At 42.2% G+C, this 23979-nt stretch overlaps 2 protein-coding genes across 2 annotated transcripts in view; one reads left to right on the top strand and one right to left on the bottom strand.

The window, feature by feature from the left end:
• Positions 1-2370, top strand: part of LOC134205745 (uncharacterized) — a 45904-nt gene extending 43534 nt beyond the window's left edge. Inside the window, exons 4-5 of the mRNA XM_062681311.1 lie at positions 1686-1920; positions 2033-2370. Of these exons, the coding sequence (XP_062537295.1) occupies positions 1686-1920; positions 2033-2173 (376 nt within the window). The 3' untranslated portion in view covers positions 2174-2370. The remainder of the gene's footprint in view (positions 1-1685; positions 1921-2032) is intronic.
• A 43-nt stretch (positions 2371-2413) lies between these two features.
• LOC134205744 (keratin, type II cytoskeletal 1-like) lies at positions 2414-22919 on the bottom strand. Its single transcript, XM_062681310.1, has 4 exons — positions 22767-22919; positions 22189-22621; positions 21658-22119; positions 2414-2994 (listed from the first exon to the last, which is right to left on the bottom strand). Exons 1-4 carry the CDS (start codon positions 22779-22781, stop codon positions 2942-2944), a joined length of 963 nt encoding a protein of 320 aa, XP_062537294.1. The 5' UTR covers positions 22782-22919; the 3' UTR covers positions 2414-2941.
• Between the last annotated feature and the right edge of the window lie 1060 nt (positions 22920-23979).

Consider the following 23979-nt stretch of genomic DNA (forward strand, 5'->3'; position numbering starts at 1 on the left):
ACTCCGGTTCCTTGCCAATCCCCTTGTTCAGGCATTGTAATCGCCGAAGCGCCATGGAATCATACCGCTCATCCCAGCGGTGAGTATGCGACTGGAGGAGCATGAGGACAAGTTGATCTTCAACAGATAGCAGCAGCTCGTTGAGTTTGGTAACTCCGACGTTTTCAAGGGAGAAGCACTCCTTCATCGCTTGGTGACGATTTTCGTCTGCATCAGGGTCCGAATTCTCCTGCTCGGCATTTCCAGACGAGGCCAAGATTAGTGTGCCTGGTGGCCGTACATCACGGTAACGCCAAAAACATCGTTTTTGACGTAGGACTACGTCTGACTTTTCAATATTGGGATTCACTTTACGATTGCGAGAATCGGAGACCGTCACGAAAATATGATAGACTGTGAATATTAATATCTCAGCCGTTGCTCGTTGCATTTTTTGACCTTATGTATATAGTGGCGACTGTATATATAGCACTAAGTTTGCATATGTACGACCACTAGGGTGGTTCAAAAAATCGATTTTGCTCCACAGTGCTCATCTGATTCTTTGCCATGTTCTGAGTGTCCTCTGAAAATTTGAGCTCATTTGGATTAAAACTGATTTAGCACAAGCCGTTTAGAGTTTGCATGCAAATTAGTATGGATAAATTTATTTTTTCATTACACCCAGTTATTTTTTTACACGGGTGGGTATTAGTTGATTACGACCTTTAGCGTTAATGAAACTATGAGTTAATCCCATGAAAAAAATCACAAAAAATCAAAGAAAATTCAGATGGTATTTAAAAAGCTGTGGAAAATCAGGTTAATTGGGAAATTAAAGAATACCAACCGTGTAAAAAAAAATATTGGGTGTATACAGTTAATGACGTTTCCCCATTAAGCGCAGCTTAAAAGAAAACCTACACAGCTGAAAGGAATACTCAACAGCTTTCACCCAACGAAAATTGCATGTTGATTAATCGCCCCAATAATTGGTAATCGAATTTAATCTATACCGTGGTTTTCTGGAGCTAATTGCATAACTCATCAACAGGCAACATTGCTGCTCGTGGCGCGAAAGATAGCACACACAAATTCAGTCTACTATGTTGCACTGCACATTTCAGTGATGCCCTCAAAGAAGTTTAACGATCATGACTAAAGATTCGCAACCTGTCTTAAAATCGATTACTAATTATTGGGGTGATTAATCAACATGCGATTTTCGTTGGGTGAAAGCTGTTGAGTATTCCCTTTAGCTATGTAGGTTTTCTTTTAACCTGCGCTTAATGGGGGAACGTCATTAACAGTATAATGAAAAAATAAATTTCCCCATACTAATTTGCATGCAAACTTGAAACGGCTTGTGCTAAATCAGTTTTAATCCAAATGAGCTCAAATTTTCAGAGGACACTCAGAACATGGTAAAGAATTAGATGAGCACTGTGGAGCAAAATCGATTTTTTGAACCACCCTAGACCACGCTTCACTCAAGAATAGACATTCCATTTTTTGCCAATCTATATTCGTTTTTTTTCCATACGAGGATGTGGATGTGTTATTATAAAACTGGAATTCTTTGAAAATCAAACCTTAATTATTGCCTGCGATTAAAAGTAGTCGCTCTAGCAGATTATTTTAATGCGTCGTACAATATCTTTGGACCCAAACAATGCGATTTTCTATCGTTCTTTCTTTATTTCCAGGAAACCCATCTCCGTCCCACCCCCGCAGAAGCACTATAAAATCGTTTTCATCAAGGCACCATCGCCACCCTCTCAAGCGCCACCTGTGATCCCACCCTTTCCCCAGAACGAGGAGAAGACCCTCGTCTACGTACTGGTCAAAAAGCAAGAGGAGCAACCGGATATTGTCATCCCAACTGCCGCTCCGACGCCCCCATCCAAGCCGGAAGTGTACTTCATCCGTTACAAAACGCAGGTGATTTCGCCCACTCCAGCCCCATTGTCAAATTTCTCTGAACTCTTAACCTTATTTCTCTTTCTCGCGTACGTGTTTCTTCTATGAACATTGGCAACGACAACAACAACAGAAACAGGATGGGAACGCCGGAGGTCCATATCCGGAGAGCGGCGCTCCCAGCGGCGGCGGCATCGGACCCATTCCGTCTATCGGCGGAGACTACGGAGCGCCGTCGAGTCCTCCCAGCAACAGCTATGGCGTTCCGCTATAGGTCGGTTCTGTCCGAGTATATCTACCACAAGTTTCTCAAGCTGTTTAGCTTGACGGCTGCGGCAGCGGCCACTGTCTGAGTATTTTAGTGCTTTTTCATTATAATGTTTAGTGAGTTCGACTGTTCACTAGCCTCGAACGGCATATGTTTACAATGTAAGGTGATAACTGTTTCAATAAAAGTCGTACGTTAGTTAATTTGTTTGTATAATCTCTCTTTTATTTTCGTTCTATAATATGATACTTAAATATAAGCAACAATTTGTTTCTCCTCCTCTATCATTTCTACACATATCTTATCTAAAAATTACTATTTTTCGGGGTATGTTTCAATAATTTAACAGCGAAAAATTGTCAGCATTAAATTAAATTAGTCTTCCACGTAGGCACGAGGATGGCTTTCGATCCTGAGTGCTTATAGTGTTAGTAGGCTGTGCAAATGAGATAATGGTTGCCAGGGTGACCATCTTTCCTCTGTCACCGTTACGTGAGGAGAGATGGCAGCCGCGGCGGCGCACCCAGGTCCGAATAGAACCATCGATCGTGCCTAATAATAGCCCTCAGTTTTCGTGTTTAGTCCGATGTCTCAATTGGTTTGCGTTGCTCTGTGAACGCATCAGGGGGTCTAACCGAGTATTGTCGTCGCACCTACAGCAATCGCTCGCTCGCACGCACTTAACTAGACTAGCTTTAAAGCAAATACGGAGGTATCGCGGATGGATCAGCCGTTAGGGGATAGCTTTGGGTCGGGCTCGATCGGTGTGACCTCCTAGGGGTAGCCCTGGTGAGCGGCGGGGGCTCCATAATCCGTGTGTGGAACGCCTGTTCGGTGCGGATGGATGAAAGAAAGAAAGCGAAATTTGGTTTAAATGAGTGAAGATGCGGCTGCACTTAAGCAAGTGGGCAATCAAGGTGTTAGCACAGAGGTAATCTTCAAAAGATAAATTTCATAATTCTGTCATAAGTATTTAAATTTTGAATGATGCCCGTGATCTATTCGTCGTTGTACCCACAAAGCTTGATCGCCTGTTTGTATACACTTCGAAAGCAATTGCGACGAAGTGGTAATGACAATCAAATGAGGAAGACAACTGCGTCTAATTGCTGTTCACCGACTATGAAGGAGGAAAACCACCGCAAGAGAAATCGTCATAATAAATATTTATCTAACATTTTGATGGCATTTGTCGCACACCGTAGGCAAGGTCTGGTTGGACGGATGGCACGCGATTATGTAGATTGGCGTAGCGTGTGAAGTGGGAAGTAAAATGCTTTTCGCACGAGGATGCACGAACACCCGGTCGTAGACATTGAAGATCGCTTCCATCAATGGAATACGGAGCGAGGAAAAAAAAGTAGGTTAGGTGATCGTTTGTTTTGCAATCCACTAAAAAGGTCAAAATTTGCATACGGTTATGCAATGCAGTAGGCCGTGATATTTGCAGTGACCATAACAACAAAATGCTGACCTTGATCCATTCATACAATCGTTGCAAGGGGTTAATGAAAAAATAGTTTACTAATACCAAATGAGCGAGTGGTGCTTCATGAGGACACTTATTTTTGTTACTTTCAGTTCCCTTGAAAAGAATATTACTAAATTTATCAACCCTCTACTGAACCTGTACTGTGTAGGATTTTTGTTTTTATAACTTTTTAGTTGAATGAAATTTGAAGATAAAAATGGATAATGTAGTACAGTTAACCCTCTAAAAGTCAATAACAAAGGGATTGACGACTGAAAATATCGAGACTTTTAACATTAAAACAGCTGCAGCTGTTTGAACATTATTTCCAAAACATATTTGTAAATATGGCATAATTTGCCAAATCTTTTCATTTTTCCTAGATTTAGAAATTCAAACGCATAACCTCCTACCCGAAAACTCTTAAGGTTATGTTTCTATCGAATCTTCCCAATCGCATTCAAACAACATGCCTGAACAACATCCCTCTTTGGGGAGATTTGTTTAGGCTCAGATTGCAATTTTGATTCCAAGATTTAAAAAAAGATTTACCTCTAAATCTCAACTCGATAGCGATATCAAATCGTATTGGACATTCGAAATCTTCATTAGATATTCGAAATATCTCATAAAAATACCTTAAAATAGCATAAATATTTAACGACGAAACCTTTCCAAGTCTCCACGACTACCAAGCTCCAAACTACGCTGGTAGAAATTCGCCAATTTCGTATTATTTATCACATGCTTGCCTTCTTCAAGACCTCCGCGATGTCAACACCAAACCCTATCAATAATCTTAATAATGCATAACTCTGCAATTTGAAACCCCCAAAACCATATCCGGCTCTCTCGTGGAACGACAGACCTCTACAAACCAAAATCGATCGATCATCTGTCAGGTTGACAATCATGGCATCTCTGCCGATGATGATGTAGGTGTTGTTATTGTTGGTGCTGCCGTAATCCGGACGACGGAAACATATCGCTTTCGCTCTCCAGCCTGCGTTGCGCCGATATTTATGCTAATTTTGCGACCACCGCACCGCCGTCATCGGACATCGCTCGGGAAGATGTCAAATCCGACCTCGCCGAATATAAACCGCACGAAGTTCGCCTCCAACCAGATGGGCGGAGAAAGTTTCTGATGCTTTCTTCTCCTTACAGGTCTTTTTCGAAAAATAAAGATGTCAACAAACAACACTTCTTAATTTATTGACATTAGGCAAGCTTTATCCATAAACTGGTTCGTTATGTTTGTCAAAGACACGCAATGCGCGCATTGTTGCCGATTCCCCATTCGTCGTCTGCATTTTGCTTCCTTCGATCTTCATGCCATCTCTTGGACCCGAAGTTCCGAGATTATGTAAATGTGTTACGGTAATATCCGTCGACCATGTGTTGGTGATTTAATTTTGAAAAATTTCTGTTTATTTTCCCTCAGTCAGATCTCGTTTTGGGTTGGGTAAGGATCACCGCGAGATGTCACGTGCAACCGGCTCGCCCGCCGATGATTTATCAATGGGCTCCGATCCCCGAGCTTTGAGGCTTCGAGAGAAAAAGGGTTGGTTGTGGGAAGCGAAAGTTGCCCTTTTGCGACACCTCTGTCTGGTGGTCTGGTCGGGACCTGAGCCTCCGCGATTCGGGCGGAGTCTTTTGATCAGTTACCAATGTTAAAATTTCGCATAAACATTTTTCTTGAAAATTATAATAAATGGAAAGGCAGCAATCGCAGCGAACGAGCGGAGGGGTCCGTTGCGTAATAACCGAGACATCGTCGAGCGATCCCGTTAATGATCGGGACCTTTTACATGATAAAGGAGTTGATTTTTCATTCACGTCTGAAACTGTGGGAACAGGTTTGTGCTGAATCACCGACTACAGGACGGAAGGATTGAATCATTTTGACAGATTTATGAAGTGCTGAAGTGATTGAATAACCATTCAGAAAAATTGGCGAATGACATAATGGGGGAAACTAGTAATTTATTGGAATTAATTTGGTCATTCCTGATTTGGAAATGGCTTAGTAGACTAGTCCCTGACCATGGAAATAGGTGTTAATTGGTAGATCAGAGTTCAATTCCCGACGACTGCCAACTTTATTTTTTTCTTGTTTTGTAAAATAAATAAGAATCTCATCATCATTCCACGTTAAGTTAACTTCTAATTACCTTTACCACCTAATACTGTTACATTTCTTGAGAAATGCAGGCCACATAATTACAATTTTACAACGCCGGGTGTTATAAATTAACTCTGAAATTCCATCCAAGGCGACAGAACCTCAACCCGAAGCGAACGACAAACGACACGATTTATGACGCCAGCAGAATAACGGTATCACGTGTTCCACGCGCCCTATCATCAGCCATCGTGTCTGGAATCTCCAGCCAACGCAACAACGGTGGGGTCAACCAAACAAGCCGATCATAACACATTCGCTTTCGATGCAAACCGGCAAGGCGGCCGACAACGACGAAAAGCGAAAACCTGTCTCCTGCGGGTGGGATCGGAAAAGAACAAATCTGCCGCCCCGCAGACGGAGGCTGCTGGCTGCAGAGGGAACCAGTTCTTGGTCCAGCCAGCAGGGTGGTGTCGTCGGCCGGCTCTGTCGAGAATGTGTGAATGTGATGTAAGCAAATGCGCGTGGTCATCGCGATCGGATCGGGACAAAACAAAACCCCGAAAAAATGCCGGCAGAGAGGTCACTGACCCAGCTGGATACGAATCCATCGCCGCCGTTGGTTGTCATGTTCTAAAACAAATGCGACTGATTAGGTTTGTTGATATTTATGTGGAATACCACTTAGAATACGCATCATAATAATTTTGTACTCAAACTATCGTTACGAAAGTTTTGTAATGGCTTCTTCCGCTGATTTATGGAAACCAGCCAGCGCACAGTGGGGAAAATCGGACCAAAAAAGTACCTATTTATTACGGCTACTTGCTGCGCCGAAAAAATACCTTTCCTAAAGGCAAAATCCACGACCAGGCCAGATTGAGCTGGCCCGGAGCCGACAGCTTGTGGGGGCCCCTAAATGTACAAAAAAGCTTGGTTTTGGTACATAAGATTTGTAGGATCCGGCCCCCCTAAATCCGGCCCTGTCCACGACAAATCAAATGGTGCTTTTTTTCATTCGCCATCATATTTTAATCATATTTTTTCTATGACAGCTACAACATAAAATCGATTGCGGCTAACTATTTCTATGTTTTCTGATGCTAAACTAGTAGAAAATACGAATGCTATCTATTCCAACCTTGGACCATGACTGGAAGTGGCGGTTTGGCCCCATCTCCTCTTGAAATTCTATTTTTTCTTTGACAGTTACAAAATTACGGCTGACTATTTTTATCTTTTCTGATGCTAATTTAGTATAATGTGACCAGTTGTCCCGCGTTTCAAGGCCAGCGTCTTGTCGTTTGGATACGCCATCAATTCGATCAGGAGTTTGCCCACTCGGAACTAAGAAAGGAGATATGCAAGCCGATTGCTCGTTCAACACGAGGAATCGCTCACTTAATTCCTATTAATCCTGGGTCTGGAGGGCGCCTGCGCCAACCACCACTTAAACGACCTCATGCAAATGGACTGCTGCCATCCAAACCACTCGTTGTCGGTACCAAAATAATGACACATAATGACATTGTAAAGCACCAAGAAACTGGTGAAGAACTGCATCCAGTGTGAAGATTCAACCAAAGTGGTCCGGCTAGTGAAGAAAAGAATGAATCGCCCACTTTGAGCGTGCTTACAGCGGCACACTAGGAGTTAACTTTCTGAAATCAGTATGGCGAAAGGCATCTAAGGTTCGATTTCTCAAAATTAAGCACCTTCATCAAAAAAATATTTGGTAGGCGTAGTAGCAGACACCTTCCTACATAACCGGTACCAAATAGTTTTTCATGAAAAGTTTCTATTTTCGAGAAAACCCACGTTAAATGTCTTTCACCATACAAATTTCTGGCGGTTAACTCATGCTGGCTATTTTGCGCATATACTATAGCGCCTGGATGTAGCAGCGGCGAGTAGAAAATCAGCCACTGCCAATAATGAATCGCCTGCTTTGAGCGTGCTTACAGCGGCACACTAGGAGTTAACATTCTGAAATCAGTATGGCGAAAGGCATCTAAGGTTCGATTTCTCAAAATTAAGCAGCTTCATCGATAAAATATTTGGTAGGCGTAGTAGCGGACACCATTCTTCATAACCGGTACCAAATAGTTTTTCATGAAAAGTTCCTCATTTTGAGAAAACCCGCGTTAGATGTCTTTCGCCATACAAATTTCTGGGGGTTAACTCTTGCTGGCTATATGCGCATATACGATAGCGCCTGGATGTGGAAGCGGCGGGTAGAAAATCAGCCACTGCCAATAATTCATTCATTGACACTAATAAAAGTATGAGCTTCATATCTTTCAAAATTAGGATTGACCCCAAGTTCCGTGAAGTCGCACTTAATGCAAATACATGGCCTACGGGTCTTCTATTTCGAGAATTCGAGGATACCAGCTCAAAAAACACGTGGAAGCTGCTGCTAAATATACCAACCGTCACGGTTTCTCCTGTTGGCGGACACCTACTTATGTTTCGGAACTTATAATCTAAATTTCAGCACCCACGATGCACGAGACCTCTTCACCAGGACGCACCGATAAAAGCATTTTGTAGGTCCCCAGTTCCTCTTACTCAGCCAGCGTTCACCATAGTCGTCCAAGTCCTGAGTTTAGAAGCAGATTAGGGGACTCCCAACTTGTAATTCAAGGCGAGTACATTTGTTATCGACAAAATGTATCGTCTGTTGCCGAATTATATTTCAGCATCGCCGATCAACTCTCAACCTCTGCTGGTTGGTCGCCTAAAATTATTCCAAGCTTCCTATTCGCACCAAACCAAACTTCTGTTATCTCTGCTAACATCTATTCGGAATTGACTCCGAGTTTCATCGAACGAACAGGATCGCCGCACTTACAAGAATCAATTATCATTTCTCCAGTACAAAGTCAAGTCTCTCTTCATCTAGTTCTCATCCAGAACGCACATTTGACACCTATATTCCACTCAACGCAGTCGAGCCAATTCTAGCCAGCGAACAGCAACCGTCCTGGCCCTGTGTGTGAGTTGGGAGCCGGACACCAACTTTTGGCAAGTATGATCAGCCATCATATCTATCTCCGTCTGAAAGTTTTCCGATTTTCAGCGAATGCACCCGAATGCCATACCTACAAGCATCACACAGTACTTCAGGACCTCATCATCAAGCCGCTGCGACCCATTCATCTAGTTTTCCACCGGGGCGCACAATCGACACTAGCTGTAAGGAAGCCCGTAATACTCTCAACGCAGACGAACCACCACTACCAGCGGCCAGCAGCCATATCGGGTCTGCATCTGAGTTGAGAGACGGGGTCTTCCGAAATTCTATAACCGTTAAAATCAGTTCCCAGTATCTTCTGTACAGTTCATCTCCACACTACCGAATGTTTCCGGTGATAGGAGTGCGGTTCTAGCATATTCGAATGTCTTGATATACTACCAGAACGTCGGTGGGATCAATAGTTCTCTTGTCGATTACCATTTGGCCCTTAGCGATCGCTGATCCGACGTCTATGCCTTGATGGAAACCTGGCTCAACAATAATACCACCGCAAATCAATTCTTCGACGAATCATACCGCGTTTATCGGCAATATAGGTTATCTTCCAACAGTAACAAAAACACTGAAGGGGGTGTTCTGTTAACTGTTCGCTCCTGCTTCAAATCTCGCTTAGTGAGTCCTCCTGACAACTCGTATGTTGGTAAGTTGTGGCTCGCTGTAACTACTGCTGATGCCACTCTCTTCATCTACGTTCTTTACATCCCTCCCGATCTAATCAATGATGCGGAGTTGATCGACCTCGCTGCGCTTAACTGGGCGGTCTCGCAATTAGAACCATGGGACAAAATGATTATCCTTGGTGATTTCAATTTGAGCACAATCAATTGGTAGCGCAAAAAGTCGGGATTTTTCTTCCCGATTGCTTCGGGATCGCTGATCGGCCAGACGTCTCGATTGCTGCTTGACACGTATAGCACAGCTGGACTGAGACAGCTGAATCATCGGAACTACTTCTAACGGCGCTACAGTCTTGGATAATCGAAACGAATGTTTTAGATTTTCCCGACGTTTCGACTCTATTTCGAGTCTTTTTCAAGGGAGAATTCTACGAAATCGTTCTCCCTTGAAGAAGACTCGAAAGAGTCGAAACGTCGGGAAAAATCTAAAACATTCTTTCGATTATCCAAGACTGTAACGCCGTTAGAAGTAGTTCCGATATACCAACATCAGTTGAACCCTCTTCATCATTATTACAGATGAATTATGTAGAAAACGAAAACAACGGAATACATGACCGGCTCTTCGTTAGCAGCGACCTCCGCTAGAGCAGTTCGTTTATACAGGCCCCATCACCGCTCGTCAAGATTGTCAGACATCATCCAGATGCGAGTTAAGACAAAACCGCTTCATCACTTTCACGAGCCGTCTGAAACCATTTCAAACGACTTTTACAAGGTCGATTTTAACGGGATAAATGCCTTTTTTGCTCAAGTTGACAAGGATGTGGCTCTTCGAGACTCCGACGTCAACCTATCTGCTTCGACCATGTCAAATATACTACTTTACGTCATCGACCAGTTTGTTCCCGTGAGATCCATACCAGAACCGACCAAACCAGCCTGGTCTAATGCTCATCTCAAAAGTTTGGAAAGAGTGAAACGGCTTTCAGACAACACAGAAAGTATCGTGCGGGCTCTACGAAAACAAACTGTATCAAAGCCAACTCCGAATATCAGCAACTCAACTATCATCTCTATAACGCCTTTCAAAATCGTTAGCAAAGTCGTCTCAGAAATAAATCCAAAAGTTTCTGGTGGTACGTCAACGAACAACGGAAGGAATCTGGATTGCCCTTAACGATGACTGCCGGTTTATCCGAAGCTACCAACGAAATTTCTAATTTGTTCCGTACTAAATTCATTAACGTATTTACTAATGAGTTTCTCGACCCTCGGGATGTAGTTATTGCCACCAGGAATGCTCTTGTCTCTAGGCAGCCATTCGTCATCACAAACGATTCAATAATAGTTGCTAGTAAGAAGTTGAAATACTCCACGGGATGCGGCCCAGGTGGTATTCCATCGCTTGCAGACCGCGTACTGCTGCAGTATTCAACCTCTCGTTGACTTCCGGGGTGTTTTCGATTTGCTGGAAGCAGTCATATACATTTCCAATTTTCAAGGAAAGGCTGCAAGAGAACCGTAACAAACTACCGGAGAATATCTGCGTTGTGCGCCGTTTGCAAACTATTTGAGTTGATTGTTCTTGACGAGTTGACTTTAATGCTACGTTTAGACAAGGCAAGTGAATTTCAGATTATACCTGGAACACGTCACGTACAATAGCAATTGAAAACGTTTGGCCTGGAAGATGTTTGAAACTGTATTTGTAATTGAATTTTGTGGCTTATTAAAATCTCCCCTTGTTTTTTTTACAATTTACGAGAAGTTTTTAAACGGAAACCGGAGACAAACGGAACTCGGATTTCTTGGTGATTTTTTCTTTCGTTTCTTCACTTTTCGCGAAAATTTGTGGTAAGCAATTTCAATAAATTGTGTTGTGACGGGAGTAATTAAAAAAAAAACGATTCCAAGCACGGGAAATATGGAGATGTTGTAAGTAAAAATATAGTTAACTTTATCGTCATATGAGTTTACGATTGTTTTTCATCGCTTTAATTTCTTTTTCTTTTTCTCGTTCCAGAGAGCGAGTAATGGCGCTTAAACCTAGGTTTGAGAGTGTACACTGATGTACATAAGTATTCGTCATGTTTTCATAGTCATCTATCTGAATTTATGCGAATACTTAAGCCCATCAGTGTATAAGCCAGGGCACTAGACTAAAAACTGTGTCCCATCCCAAGACGTCGAAGACCCAAGGAGTGTACATTAATCTTCTTAGCAAAGTCACTCCCAACGATTCGTCAATCATCTTTCCCCCTGAATGTGAAACGGTTGGTACGGCTGTCCCCGTTTCTTCCTTTTCGTAGATTCAAAACTCTTCGTTGATCATGTTATTTATTACTAAATAATCTGATTGCCGGGGAGTTCTGGATTTTCTCCCAAATTCAAGCCTGCACGGTGGGCCTGGCCGTTTTAATACTTGTGTCATATTTATGATATGCTGCAAATATTAATGCAGACAAGAAAATGCTCGGGAATACAACCGACATTTCCAGGATGCTTTTCAATACTGGCTGTGCATGTGCTAAGACAAGACAAGACAAGACAAGACAAGACGTTTAGACAAAGCAAGTGAATTGAGCAAATCGCTTGAATCGAGCGCGAATGGAACGTGTAAACACCTTAATTCAATTCACAATTCGTTCAGAAAAGAAAGTTGAACATGTTCAACTTTTTGCCAAGTCAATTGAATTCAACTGAGTTGTTCAATTCACTTGCCCTGTCAAAACGTAGCATAAGCGACTAAGATGGGATTTGTCCAAACGTTCAACAACCGCTAACCTAGCGTGCTTCACTTCCTGTGTAATAAGACAAATAGACAGACCCTTCTGCTGCATTCGACAAAATGAATCACCAGATTGCCATTACAAAATCTGACAAATTACATTTCACATTTCCTCACCGTTTGCAGTCCAATCCGGCTTTCCACAGGGTAGCCATCTTTGGTCGTTTCTGTTTCTGCTTTATATGAATGACGTCAACTTTGTTTTGAAAAGTCTGAAGTTATTATCACGGGACTGACACTTGTATACCTCCACCACAGCTCGTTCCGTAGCCAACATTGAAAATTCCGCACTGACAACCATAAGGAGAATCATGATAAAGAAAGAGATAGGTGCGTTCCAGACTGACAGTTTCATACACGACAAGCATCTATACTACGAAAACACAACCAAAACATCAGACCCCCGGTTATTATACGCCGACGACTCAAAATTGTATTACATCGATTCTTTTTTACACGGAAAATCCGTGCAAAAAGTTTTATTATTCTCGACAAATCATGCAAAATGGAGCAACTTTGCAACAAATAATTTGTATTGATTTGCCGTGTAAAAATCCGTGTAAAAACAGAATCGGGTGTATTCTATTTCTGCAACAACAGTTTGACTCCTTTGCAGAATGGTGCCGCATCAACCGAATTGTTGTTGTTGTTGTTGTTGTTGTTGCAGTTTGGATTTGACATTTGGTCCGAGGAACTGTGCCTCACGCCAATTACTGTGACGGATGGTCGTTACCATCGTTGCAAATATTCGTCATTCACGTGGTTTTCATAATGGGTGCCTTCTTGACATTCGTAAAAATTTTAGAATGTTTTTCAGTTCTTCGTGGTTTACACCCTGCTGCTGCTGGTTTCGTACTAAATCCTGGATCCGTCTGTGGTTGTCCCAGTTTCCCAGTAGTTTCAGATGTGGGTGTATTTTATACAGTTCAAGAGCGTGTGTTCCGTTTCAGACTACGCTAGACGCATTTTAGCCAGCCAGTAATTTGAGAAATCGTGACCGGCTGGTATCCTGTTAAATGTTCTTGATTCCTCGTCATTAAAATCTGAGTTTCAAAACCAAGGCTTTCTAGGGAAACTAAAAAAACAATTTTTCTTTGTTTTGAACTAGTGCGATGGAGTTGTTCCACGCATTTGTCGTTTCTGCTAATTATTTCCTATATCGCTGTACCACATCATTTATAAGGAGGAGATTGTTGACAATAACTGCAGGACTAGTTAATCCTAACAACCCTACACGGATACAAATTTCATCCATTTGCTTCAAAAATATACATGTTTACTTCCAAAATGGTAAAATGTTTGAATCAAACATATTTATTTTAAAAAATAAATTAAATCCCTGTTTGTTTTATACGAACACTAGTGGGCAGCCCCTCGCTCGCTCGCTCAAAAGTAAACAAAAACTCAAGTTCGGATCGGATCCGATCGGAGGTCAACAAAGGAGTAGGAGCAAAGCGTGGAATAATATTTTTTCTTGCTTCCAAATTGATGATAAGGATGTTTTGCAGGTACAGAAAGGTAAGTAAATGAAATATGAACGATTAGAATTGTGAAATCTGGTAGTCAAATGCTACCAGAATATGAAAATTGGTAGAATTGATAAGAAAATATTATGAATGACCGAACCAAAACAATAATATCCATGTTTGCTTCAAACATTTAGCTGGTTGAAACAACTTGAAACGCACATTTGATTCAAAAGAAAGTTTTCGTTCGCTTCAAATGCAACAATATGTTTGATCCAAACATATTTATTTTGATGCCAGAACAAACAGAATTATTGTTTGGATTTACCTAGAATATGTTTGTTTTTAACGTAGTTTTTTCTGCGTGTATAACTAGAGACCGGCGGAGTGAAAAACTGTAGAAATGGCAACGTATGAAAATGCATGAAATCGTGAAAATATTACAGGCAGCACTTGAACTTTTGCTTGCTTCTTATGCACTCAGCGAACTGGACTAGTGAAATTCATAACTGGCGCCTTATGAATCATCGTCTGATCATTCCTCCAAGAGTGGTTCTTATACGTAGTAAACTTCCTGAGTATTCAAGCGTCGATGGGCGTGTGGTCTATCTACCGGCCTCCTGACCCTGACGTAAATGGTTCGAACCCAGTCTGCCGCACTTTACTTTTTTTAAAATGAAAATCTCGCTTAACTTTTCAAAAGGTCCTAAGTAACATTTTTTTCATGAATTAATTTGAATAGCGCAATCAACAGAACAACATGAAAGCTATTGATTGTAGTATTCAAATTAAATCATAAAAAAAATGTTACTTAGGGCCTTTGAAAAGTTAAGCGAAATCATCGTTCATCATAAGGCAATGTATTGAAATTCATACCGATTCCTTGTGGCAAATTTTCATAAGGCGTTTGATTGAAAATCATACGTCCATTTTCCTCAGTGTGGAAGCAAAAAGTAAACGAGTCGAATTGGAACCGCTTTTGACGGTTCGATTGGAAACAAGATGGCGTCTTCGCCGATCTCTTATTCTAGTATTTATAGTTAATCCCTGCTTTGTCAGAATGTCAGCTCCTTCGTTGCCTCCTAAACCTACATAGCCCGGAATCCATTAGAGTTCCGAACCTGTTGAGTGCAGTACTTTGCAATTATTACTCGTGAGGCTGTTCCACGATTTTTCTTTCCGGTGCTTCTTCTTCTTCTTATTGGCATTACATCCCCACACTGGGACAGAGCCGCCTCGCAGTTTAGTGTTCATTAAGCACTTCCACAGTTATTAACTACGAGGTTTCTAAGCCAGGTTACCATTTTTGCATTCGTATATCATGAGGCTAACACGATGATACTTTTATGCCCAGGGAAGTCGAGACAATTTCCAATCCGAAAATTGCCTAGATCGGCACCGGGAATCGAACCCAGCCACCCTCAGCATGGTCTTGCTTTGTAGCCGCGCGTCTTACCGCACGGCTAAGGAGGGTCCCAGGTGCTACTTACGGACTCCCAATCTGCCTGCTTACTATTGGAAAAGCATCAACCGAATGAGACTCAATGTCGCTAAATCATCTGTCACACCACTAGAGGTAATAAACCATAGAGTAAGATTGTCGCTGCGGTTCCCTTTGTTCTCGTTCCCAAATATGTTGGGTACAAAACTGACAAAACGTACTGATTTTTCCTACGTTGACATTTTGCGCCCTATTATCGCCAGCAAAAGATGCTTCGCCAGTGACTTCAGCGACAATCTTCTTCTGTTGTCAAATCTTTCGGACGCAAACACACTATTCTCCAGCATGTATATGCAGAATCAGGGTAGGGTAGGAAGACAGCTGAGTATGATAGCTGATCCGCAGGAGGATATGGATCTGATCATAATTCGAAGATTTCACTCGATTGTAAATGGCGCTCGGCACAATACTGCATCAGAGCGCACTCTGTGCAATGTCCGAGTAAGCAATTCTCTGACAGACAAGACAAGGTTGAAGACGCACTTCGAAGATTTGTTGTATTACGAAATGAGATAAACATGGTCGACGACAGTCAAGATGTGGAGCCACTAAAATACTGAATGCGGTCAAGAGGGCTCTAAATTAACATTTACAAAGAAATCAACATTCAGAACTCGACGTACAAACTTCTGTCATGCATTTTGTGCGGGGCTATTTACAAAATACGTAAAGCTAAAAGGCGGAGAGGGTTACACCAAGCGTAACGGTTCCTACGAATAAATAAAATACGGCAGATTACAGTGGACTGGGCATGTAGTACGTCGAAAGAGAAACCGACGAAAGTCACATTTAGCAGAGAATCTGGAAGAGGACGTCATCTCCTGGGCAGACCCCGTCGTTGGCTGTGTGCAATGAAGGAAGATGCCCGTCCCAAGTAACACGACGTTTTTCTCAGCAAGTAACAACAACTTTGCTGTGACTTACTAAAAGAATTGTGTACAATGCGACGAATATGTGGATTGTGGAGCTCCATTGCACACAAAAAGCGCAAGAGGTGGAACCTATTTGCAATATCTTGCAGCTACAATGAAAATAAAAACACAAAAACAAACTGAGAATCGAACCATGGACCTTGAGATTTAAAGCCCTTTATTCTTTGAAATGTTGAAAACAAAATTCTACTCAGCTGAGCTCAAAGTGTTTTGCAACATATCAGAAACTTTGTAGTAAGATGCGAGGAGGATTGTGTGCTTCTTGGGATGCGGCCGGTGTGCAGGGACACTGACGACTGGCGGCCCAAGAACAAGCGACCTGGAATCCCAAGTGACCAAAAGTTCCTTTATAAGTACACTGGATTCTGTTTTTACACGATTTTCATTTTTTCAAATTTGCAGTAATTCTGAATGTTTAACGCATTTTTTAAGCGAAATTAAGCGATTAAGCGAAAAACGTACTTTTAAAGGAACTTTTGATTACTTGGGATATGACATTACATTTGGCTTTGCTATGGACAGAGTGTTCGACTATCATAGATACACCCAACCGGCGATTGTCAGATTTTCTAACAATTCTGTATAAGAATCTACCAAACCCTGTATAAGAACTGGGCATATGCCAAATTGTTAGATTCTTATACAAAAAATGTAAGCACACGAACAAATATTGTTAGAAAAGCTTACAAAATTGTTAGATTCTTATACAATATTTGTATAAGAATCTAACAATTTTGTATATGCCCAGTTCTTATACAGATTTTAGTAGGTTTATATACAGAATTGTTAGAAAATCTAACATCTGCCGGTGAGATAGATAATTTGTCAACGAACCCTTCAACAGTCACAGATCGCTTGAGAAGTCTTTCGATGACCAATACTAGGTAGATTTTTATGAGGCCCGATCAACAGCGGATCGGTCCTCGATAAATACCGGGAGTTCAAAATTTAAAAAAGGCACAACGGTTTTCCGACGAAACTGCTTGGGTTGGTATGTACAACGCTTGATTGTTCGAAATCAAACATTCGATTTGCAGACGAGGTGTTAACCTAGTTTGTTCTCCTACATGGGTTGAAGCATGAGCGTAGTATTCTCCGCCTATTGAGCGCTCGTAGCGTAGCGAGTTTATCGGCGGTAGTTGTCTAATCGGAAATCTCTGGGAAACTTGAACCGAAAGTATGACCAAAGTTCGTTTCCTTGCGCCGCTGAGAGAGTTGGCCCTTTTCCAAAACTCAGCAGACATTGTAGTCCATGAATTTTCTCCAACCCCATAGCCTGCAAGTTGTTCTACGCTGAGTGATTCAAGAAGATGCGTTTTGACGGCCTAGATAGGGAGTTGCACTGATCTTTTACTGTCGCGTATTCATCGCTACTGTAGAGATCGCTATTAAACCATCCCCAAGCAACAAAAAGTACGGATAAGATGGGATGTTTTGGCTTAATCAGCTCGCATTTTTAGTAATTTTTGTATGGTGCACCATACATACGCTCCCATGGGAGCGCAGAAGTTAACTTTGAAGTTCGGTTAAAGGGGCTTGGAGCTCAATGTGAACCAAAAGTGAACCAATAGGTTCGGTTAGGAACAAATTGAAGTAAAATCTGAACTTTTGGTTGCTTGGGTCCATAAAAACGGACAGTAGAAACTCCGACTGATGATAATAAAGTCAATGCCGTTCGTTCAAATAAATCTCATCTCATCTTTCATCTTTCATCTTTCGTTTGAAGTGCATACGCTTTTTTTGACAAGTGAAGATCACTGCCTCCAGATTTTTTGAACTATTGTGGAATACACTTTTGCTGTGGAGTACACAGAGTTATTAGTAATAACATGTTTGTGACTAAAGACCAGATTATAGATGATTTAGGAGTTACAGTAATACCCCTATTCAGGCGCGATTAACTTTAAAAAGCCCACCACATCTTTAGGAAATAAAATTCTCATGTCAGCAGGGCCTCGAAAGGGCTTGCCAAGAACGTTGGTCCTACGATGGGTGAGTTCGGATGTTTCTCTCTCCTCGTTACATAAGCGACAATTTCAGGAGAGGATTGCTCCGATATTTTGTAAATGGTATCTGCAAGGGCAGTGTCCAGTTATTAGACCGGTGTAGGTGAAATTCCTTTTTGTTATTTGTTAGGTGTAAGCTTACAGATACGAACCTTTTGGATTGGCTCGTATAGGGATGTGCTTCCCAGTTTAGTACGATTTAGCTGATCAAATATTCGTTTAGCTCTATTTCAACAGAGCTGTCTGAGATCCCAAAAAACGACTCAGATCCAACGAATGCCTCGCCTTAAAAATCTCTACCATTACAGCACAAACTTTTACATGTATTGGAGCCCTTAAAATAGTTCTTAGTACAATGCTTGCGTAAATCTCATTATATTGAATAGCTCTGATCTCAGGACTATAAAATCGTCAAATATGACCAGTGAGTTTATATCACTGCCTAAAATTACGCTTCTGAGTCACCTAGTTTTCTCAAGCATCGAAAGGAGAGGATGCGGAGAAGGTCTTTCATGCATGCAACGCAATTTTTTTCGTCTGTTTCAGAAACAAAATATGTACATGCACTTTGAAGAGCAATTTTGGAGTACTGCTTGCATTTTTTGTACTGGAAGTTCCCCAGGGTGTTGAGTTTTGCCAAAAACTATTGACCTGTATCGAGGAAATCGATAAATTCGGTGCCATTTTGTTCAAAACAGTTTTGTTTAATCGTTATTTGATGATTTAAGTTTGGCGATGGCGCTTTCAAAGTTCTTGCTTGTCTTTGACGTTTGCGCACTACCGCCATCTGGTTGCCGCTTGGCCACACAACCAATGATTTTGCATTGGGCGACAAGGTTTCCGTGACGATGATTTTAATTGCATTTTGCTCAAAGTGAGACGTCTGTTTCTTTGTGGGTTGATCGAGAAACAGTTCGGTACAAGCCCTCTGCACTTACCAAAATAGACGAGGGAGGTTGAAATTCACAGCAAGAAAAATTTGAAAGGTCTGGTACTTCGCAGTCTGTAGAAACGTTTAATTAAACGCTTTTTTATTTTCCCGAGGTGGGCACCGCCAAGTTTCAGGAAACACGATTTTTGCCTAGATCTCAGTGAAAGTTACGTTTCATTCATTTGGAAAGATACGGTAAATATTTTGCCGAAAATCAGTAATAAACAAAATTTTCTGCTCAAGTTCACTTCTGGAGCTTAATGAGCTAAGCGATGCCCGATCTTGCCGAACTCGAGATAGAAATACTTGGTGTGTATGAAAAATTATCTTTACAGATACGTATTTCGACCTCAACTGTGAGGCTGTCTTCAGTGTCTCGTACTTGACTCGACTTTTAGTGTCTATGGTTCTGTGAAGAAATTCACGAAAGGACTATCAATCCTCCAGAATAAGTGAACTGCGAAGTTTCTCATTCCAGGACCGATTTCCAAATTTGGCGTTCATGATTTTGCAAACAATTTCTGAGTAAAACGGTGTGCCACGATTGCATGTCTATAGTGACCGAACGCTCAGAAAGTGTTTGCTTCCGAAATTTCTGAAGGCAAGCTCGACCACGCTAAATGTTATAAGACGGAGAATCTCTTACCGAAAACTTTCCCACGTTTCCAACGCCTTTAGACCCAGAAGTAAAAGAGGCATTTGGTGCCCGTCCCATGCAGTGTCGTTATTGGCTCTACATCAACAGCTCGGCTGCCGTAATCTGAAAAAAGTGACGTATTTTGCAAAAACAGTGTTCACGGATAGTACTCATCGAGTATCTTTTACTCAAATTTTGAGTTGTCCCGTTTTTAGTGAAAATGAGTCGGATTCGACTCAGTTTTGAGTAGTTCATTTTTAGCGTGCAAGCCATGTGCATTAATTTGAAAAATACAACTCCACAGTTGTTCGGGAAATGCCTTAGAATCCGACATTCAACGTTTGGAGCCGGCCAGTCATAATGTAGACAGACGGACAGAAAAGGCAGAAAACGAAAGACAGTTGACCCGGCGAGGTCCAGGAAAATTGTAAGTCCGTTCAAGAGTTGATGGAGGAATTTTTCGAATCGCGATTCGGCGAGGAATGCGAATATTTTCACCTGGCTTGTCCTAAAAAGAAGGACACGTGCTGGCTTCCACGTGTACGATGTTCGGAAGGCACATAAATGGAACGGTCAATAAAATACGGTCGGTCAAAACCAGCGCCTGGAAGTTATACTTGGAGTGGCTGACGAAACCGTAGTGCTTTTTGCTAGACGAATAATTTCCAGCAAAACGGAGTAGTTCCCGGGAGAGGAATGTGACATTGCTACATTACAGTTTGATGTGGTGGAGAAAGGTGGACATTTTAGTGATTTAAATTTGGACCTATGCTTAAGCGATGATATTTGCAGTTGTAATAATCCTCTTAAATTTTTAGCTAATTTGGTTGTTATTTGACTGAGCACGCAAAATTAGAAGTTTGTATGGAAATTACTATAGAAATCGCCACTTATGTGAAACCCCGTTAATAATAGCTAATAATTTAGGAGGAATATTTAAACAGCAAATAACATCGTTTTAGCATAGAGGAGCAAAAAAGTCAAAACTTGAAGCACTCTAGTAGGTACACTTGCTCACTATGAACCAATACCGCCAGAAGCGTCGTTTTTCTGGCCAAAAAATACCTCAACGAGCGAAACTCCAACATAGTGTTGAAGATCAGACTTCGTGAAACACCTAAGGCATTGAAAGAAAAATGATAAACAATGCTACTTCTTTCAAAGATGTCAGCCCCACACTTCTGCCCAAAACTATATAAGCAGTGTCAAGAACAACGTAGGAGAAGTCTGCATTAAGACTTCGGTCAGATGGAGTATATTGAGAATAAATAAATAAAGTCCAATAAAGTAATGAAGGAGAAACAAAAATTAAATTTTGAATAACATCCGACTTAAAAGAATTGTTGGTGACAATTTTTAAAAGTGTCACTTTTAAAAGTACAGTTGTCATATCCGTTTGTAGTGAAGGTCATGTATTTAACTTGATTCCGTAAGTAAACCAAAGTATAACCTATTTTTTTTAATTGAAGTTGACAGAATCGGTTTATAGACGTTATACACCCATTTTACCCTGATGGATTTGATCAATTTCCCGATCTACCTCAGTTTTAAAATCTGTTTTAATACTGCCCGATTTTTCTGCGATTGTTTTGAATCTTTTGTAGGGTGAACTATTTTTTTTTTAATAATAATTTCAAAGACCAGAAATAGCTGCATACAAATAAACAAATGAAATCATTAATAAGCTGTATAAAATTTAGCAAATACAGAAATTCTAACGTAACGAAAGTTAAGTAAAAAGTGAATCCTTTAAGAATCAACAAAGTTTCACTTAAACTCACATTAACACTCATCGTTAAGTGCTGATTCCATGCAACTTCTTTTCGTAGAAGGGTTTCCGGCAGTCGCAAAAATATTTCCACTTATCTGACAAGGCCCGTTTTAGCCAAAACCTGACACACTTAGAATCACATGGTCTCTCCTCATCGATTCCCACACAGCCCACAATCACGAGTTGCAAAGAAAATACTCACCACCACCGACAACGGACGACGAAGCACCGCTACCGCTGGATGCCAGGGAGCCCAACGAAGCATCGAATCCATGTCCCGCAGAGGCCACTCCACCACCAATGGCGCCGCCACCGATAGCACCACCGACCAGTCCACCGTGGGATGCACCCTTGTTGGCCTTGTACTTGATGAAGTAGACCTCGGGTTTGCTTGGTGGCAGAGACGGCAGCTGCGGGATGTTGATATCGGCCTGCTCGTCGGGCTTCTTGACCAGCACGTAGACGATGGTCTTCTCCTCCTGTTGGGACTGTTGGAGAGCGATCTGGGCGGCCGATGGCTGCACGTTCGGTGTCTTGATGAAGATGATCTTGTAGTGCTTACGGGCCACTCCCTGGCTCAAGACCTGCTGGGGACGGGTCTCTTCGGGTTCCTGTGGTGGCACATGTACGTAGATGTGCTTCTGGACCACGGTTTGCTGGGGAGCTGCAGATTCAAAATTCGGATATAGAGTGTATTGTAAATGCGATGCACACAATTGTTAAGATGACTTACCAAAGGCCTGAGCGCCGCCAGTGAAGGAGCCACCGCCAAAGGAGCCACCGCCGAAGGAGCCACCGCCGAAAGAGCCACCTGAAAGGGAGCCACCGGAGGCAGAGGCACCGGAGAAAGAACTACCGGAGATAGCACCACCGAAACCAGCCGAATGGCCACTATCGAATGCTCCACCACCGGAGATGGCGGAACCAAAGCCAGTTCCTTGGTATACAGGAGCTGGTGCTGACACATGGATAGGAGCAGCATGTACAGGAGCGGCCACATGTACTGGAGCCTGTGCCGTGTAGTAACCACCACCATGACTATGAGATGAGGCATGTACTGCTGAAGATGATACACCTCCGTGCACTATTGGTCGTGGTGCTGCATAGTTATAACCTTGAAGAGGAGCCTCTGGCCGCGCCGCAGCCATGGCCACACAAGCCAAAACCTTCACGAAAGAAAAACAGTTCGTCTTAGAATCGTTGACATTTTCACTAGAACACTGTATCACAAAATTCCCATTTCATCACTCGAGTCCAATAATCGTCCATAAAAAACAATCGTCCATGATCGTCACATCACAACCCACTTACCACTAAGATCTTCATTCTCGAAAGAACAGGACAATTCACAGACCCAATCACAGAAACAAATTTTTCACCGAAAAATGGCTCCGATATTCACTGGAGGAAGCTGATTCTCGAACTGAATATTGGAAGCATTGTTTGTATCGATAAATATAGGTAACTCCCCACCACACCGAGGGCCGACCATAGTCGACTGCAGCAGCCGTAGCCTGCCAGACCCACAACAGATGAGTCTGCTGAAAACGATGACGATGACGAAGATCAGGAGAGCCCACCGAAAAAAAAACCTGTCCCCCGCCCGACGACGACAGAGGCGGCGGCCGTGCGACACAAAACCGATCAACCGACCGCCCCGATCAGCCCGAACCAAAGAAAGCACATGGTTTTCGTCTGCGTCCAACCACGCCAGAGGAGGTACAAATGATACCGTGTCGGAGGTGCTGATGGGAGCCCAGTACCGGTGCGATGGCGCGGCGTGGTGCAGCGCTTTGACACGCATCATTTGATCCTGCGCGTGAGACATTATGCGGCGAAACGGTTGTTGAAAGATCGCAAGTTCGCCTGCGGTGAGGAAGAGAACATGTACTTCCGAGTTTTACGATGCGATAAAGGTGTTAAGTAAGGTGGAGCGCTTGTTTGGCATAGATTCCAGGATTTTCTCCCACGCGCCCATGACAGGGTCCGTAGCCGATCGGTTTCATCATCTCAAGCCGGTGAACTATCACGGGTTGATTTATTTGCCAAATGCTGCTGGTGATGATGTTGAAAACCTAGTTATGCAGATAGCGCTTGAAGAGTGCAAACATTTTTGCAGCCGTGAATAATGACGCGATGGACAAAATGTCATAACATGGTCCTTGCCGAGCTTGACATCATCTAAGCTGTTTATGCGCGTGCAAATATGTTGCATCTTTTCCATGTTTTCATTTTTCTCATGTTGAGTGGAGGTTCCTTGTGAAGGAAATCACTTTGCTGGTGAATATAAATCAACACATCATTATCAAGAAGCATCCATAATGCCAGGAAGAATTTATGTTGATTGGATTCTAGCACATAAATAATAGGATGATTAATTGCCCGACGTACTTCAAGCGTGACTAAACAAAAGGCCTAATTGAGTTATTACACATACAAAGTAAGTATTAACAAAATTGAAGCATTCAATTCGTAATAAAATACCTGAACTTTTGTAACAAATCGGTACAATGCGAGGCTGTGG

The sequence above is a fragment of the Armigeres subalbatus genome, chromosome 1 (genome assembly GCF_024139115.2).
Source record: "Armigeres subalbatus isolate Guangzhou_Male chromosome 1, GZ_Asu_2, whole genome shotgun sequence".
Classification (NCBI taxonomy): domain Eukaryota; kingdom Metazoa; phylum Arthropoda; class Insecta; order Diptera; family Culicidae; genus Armigeres; species Armigeres subalbatus.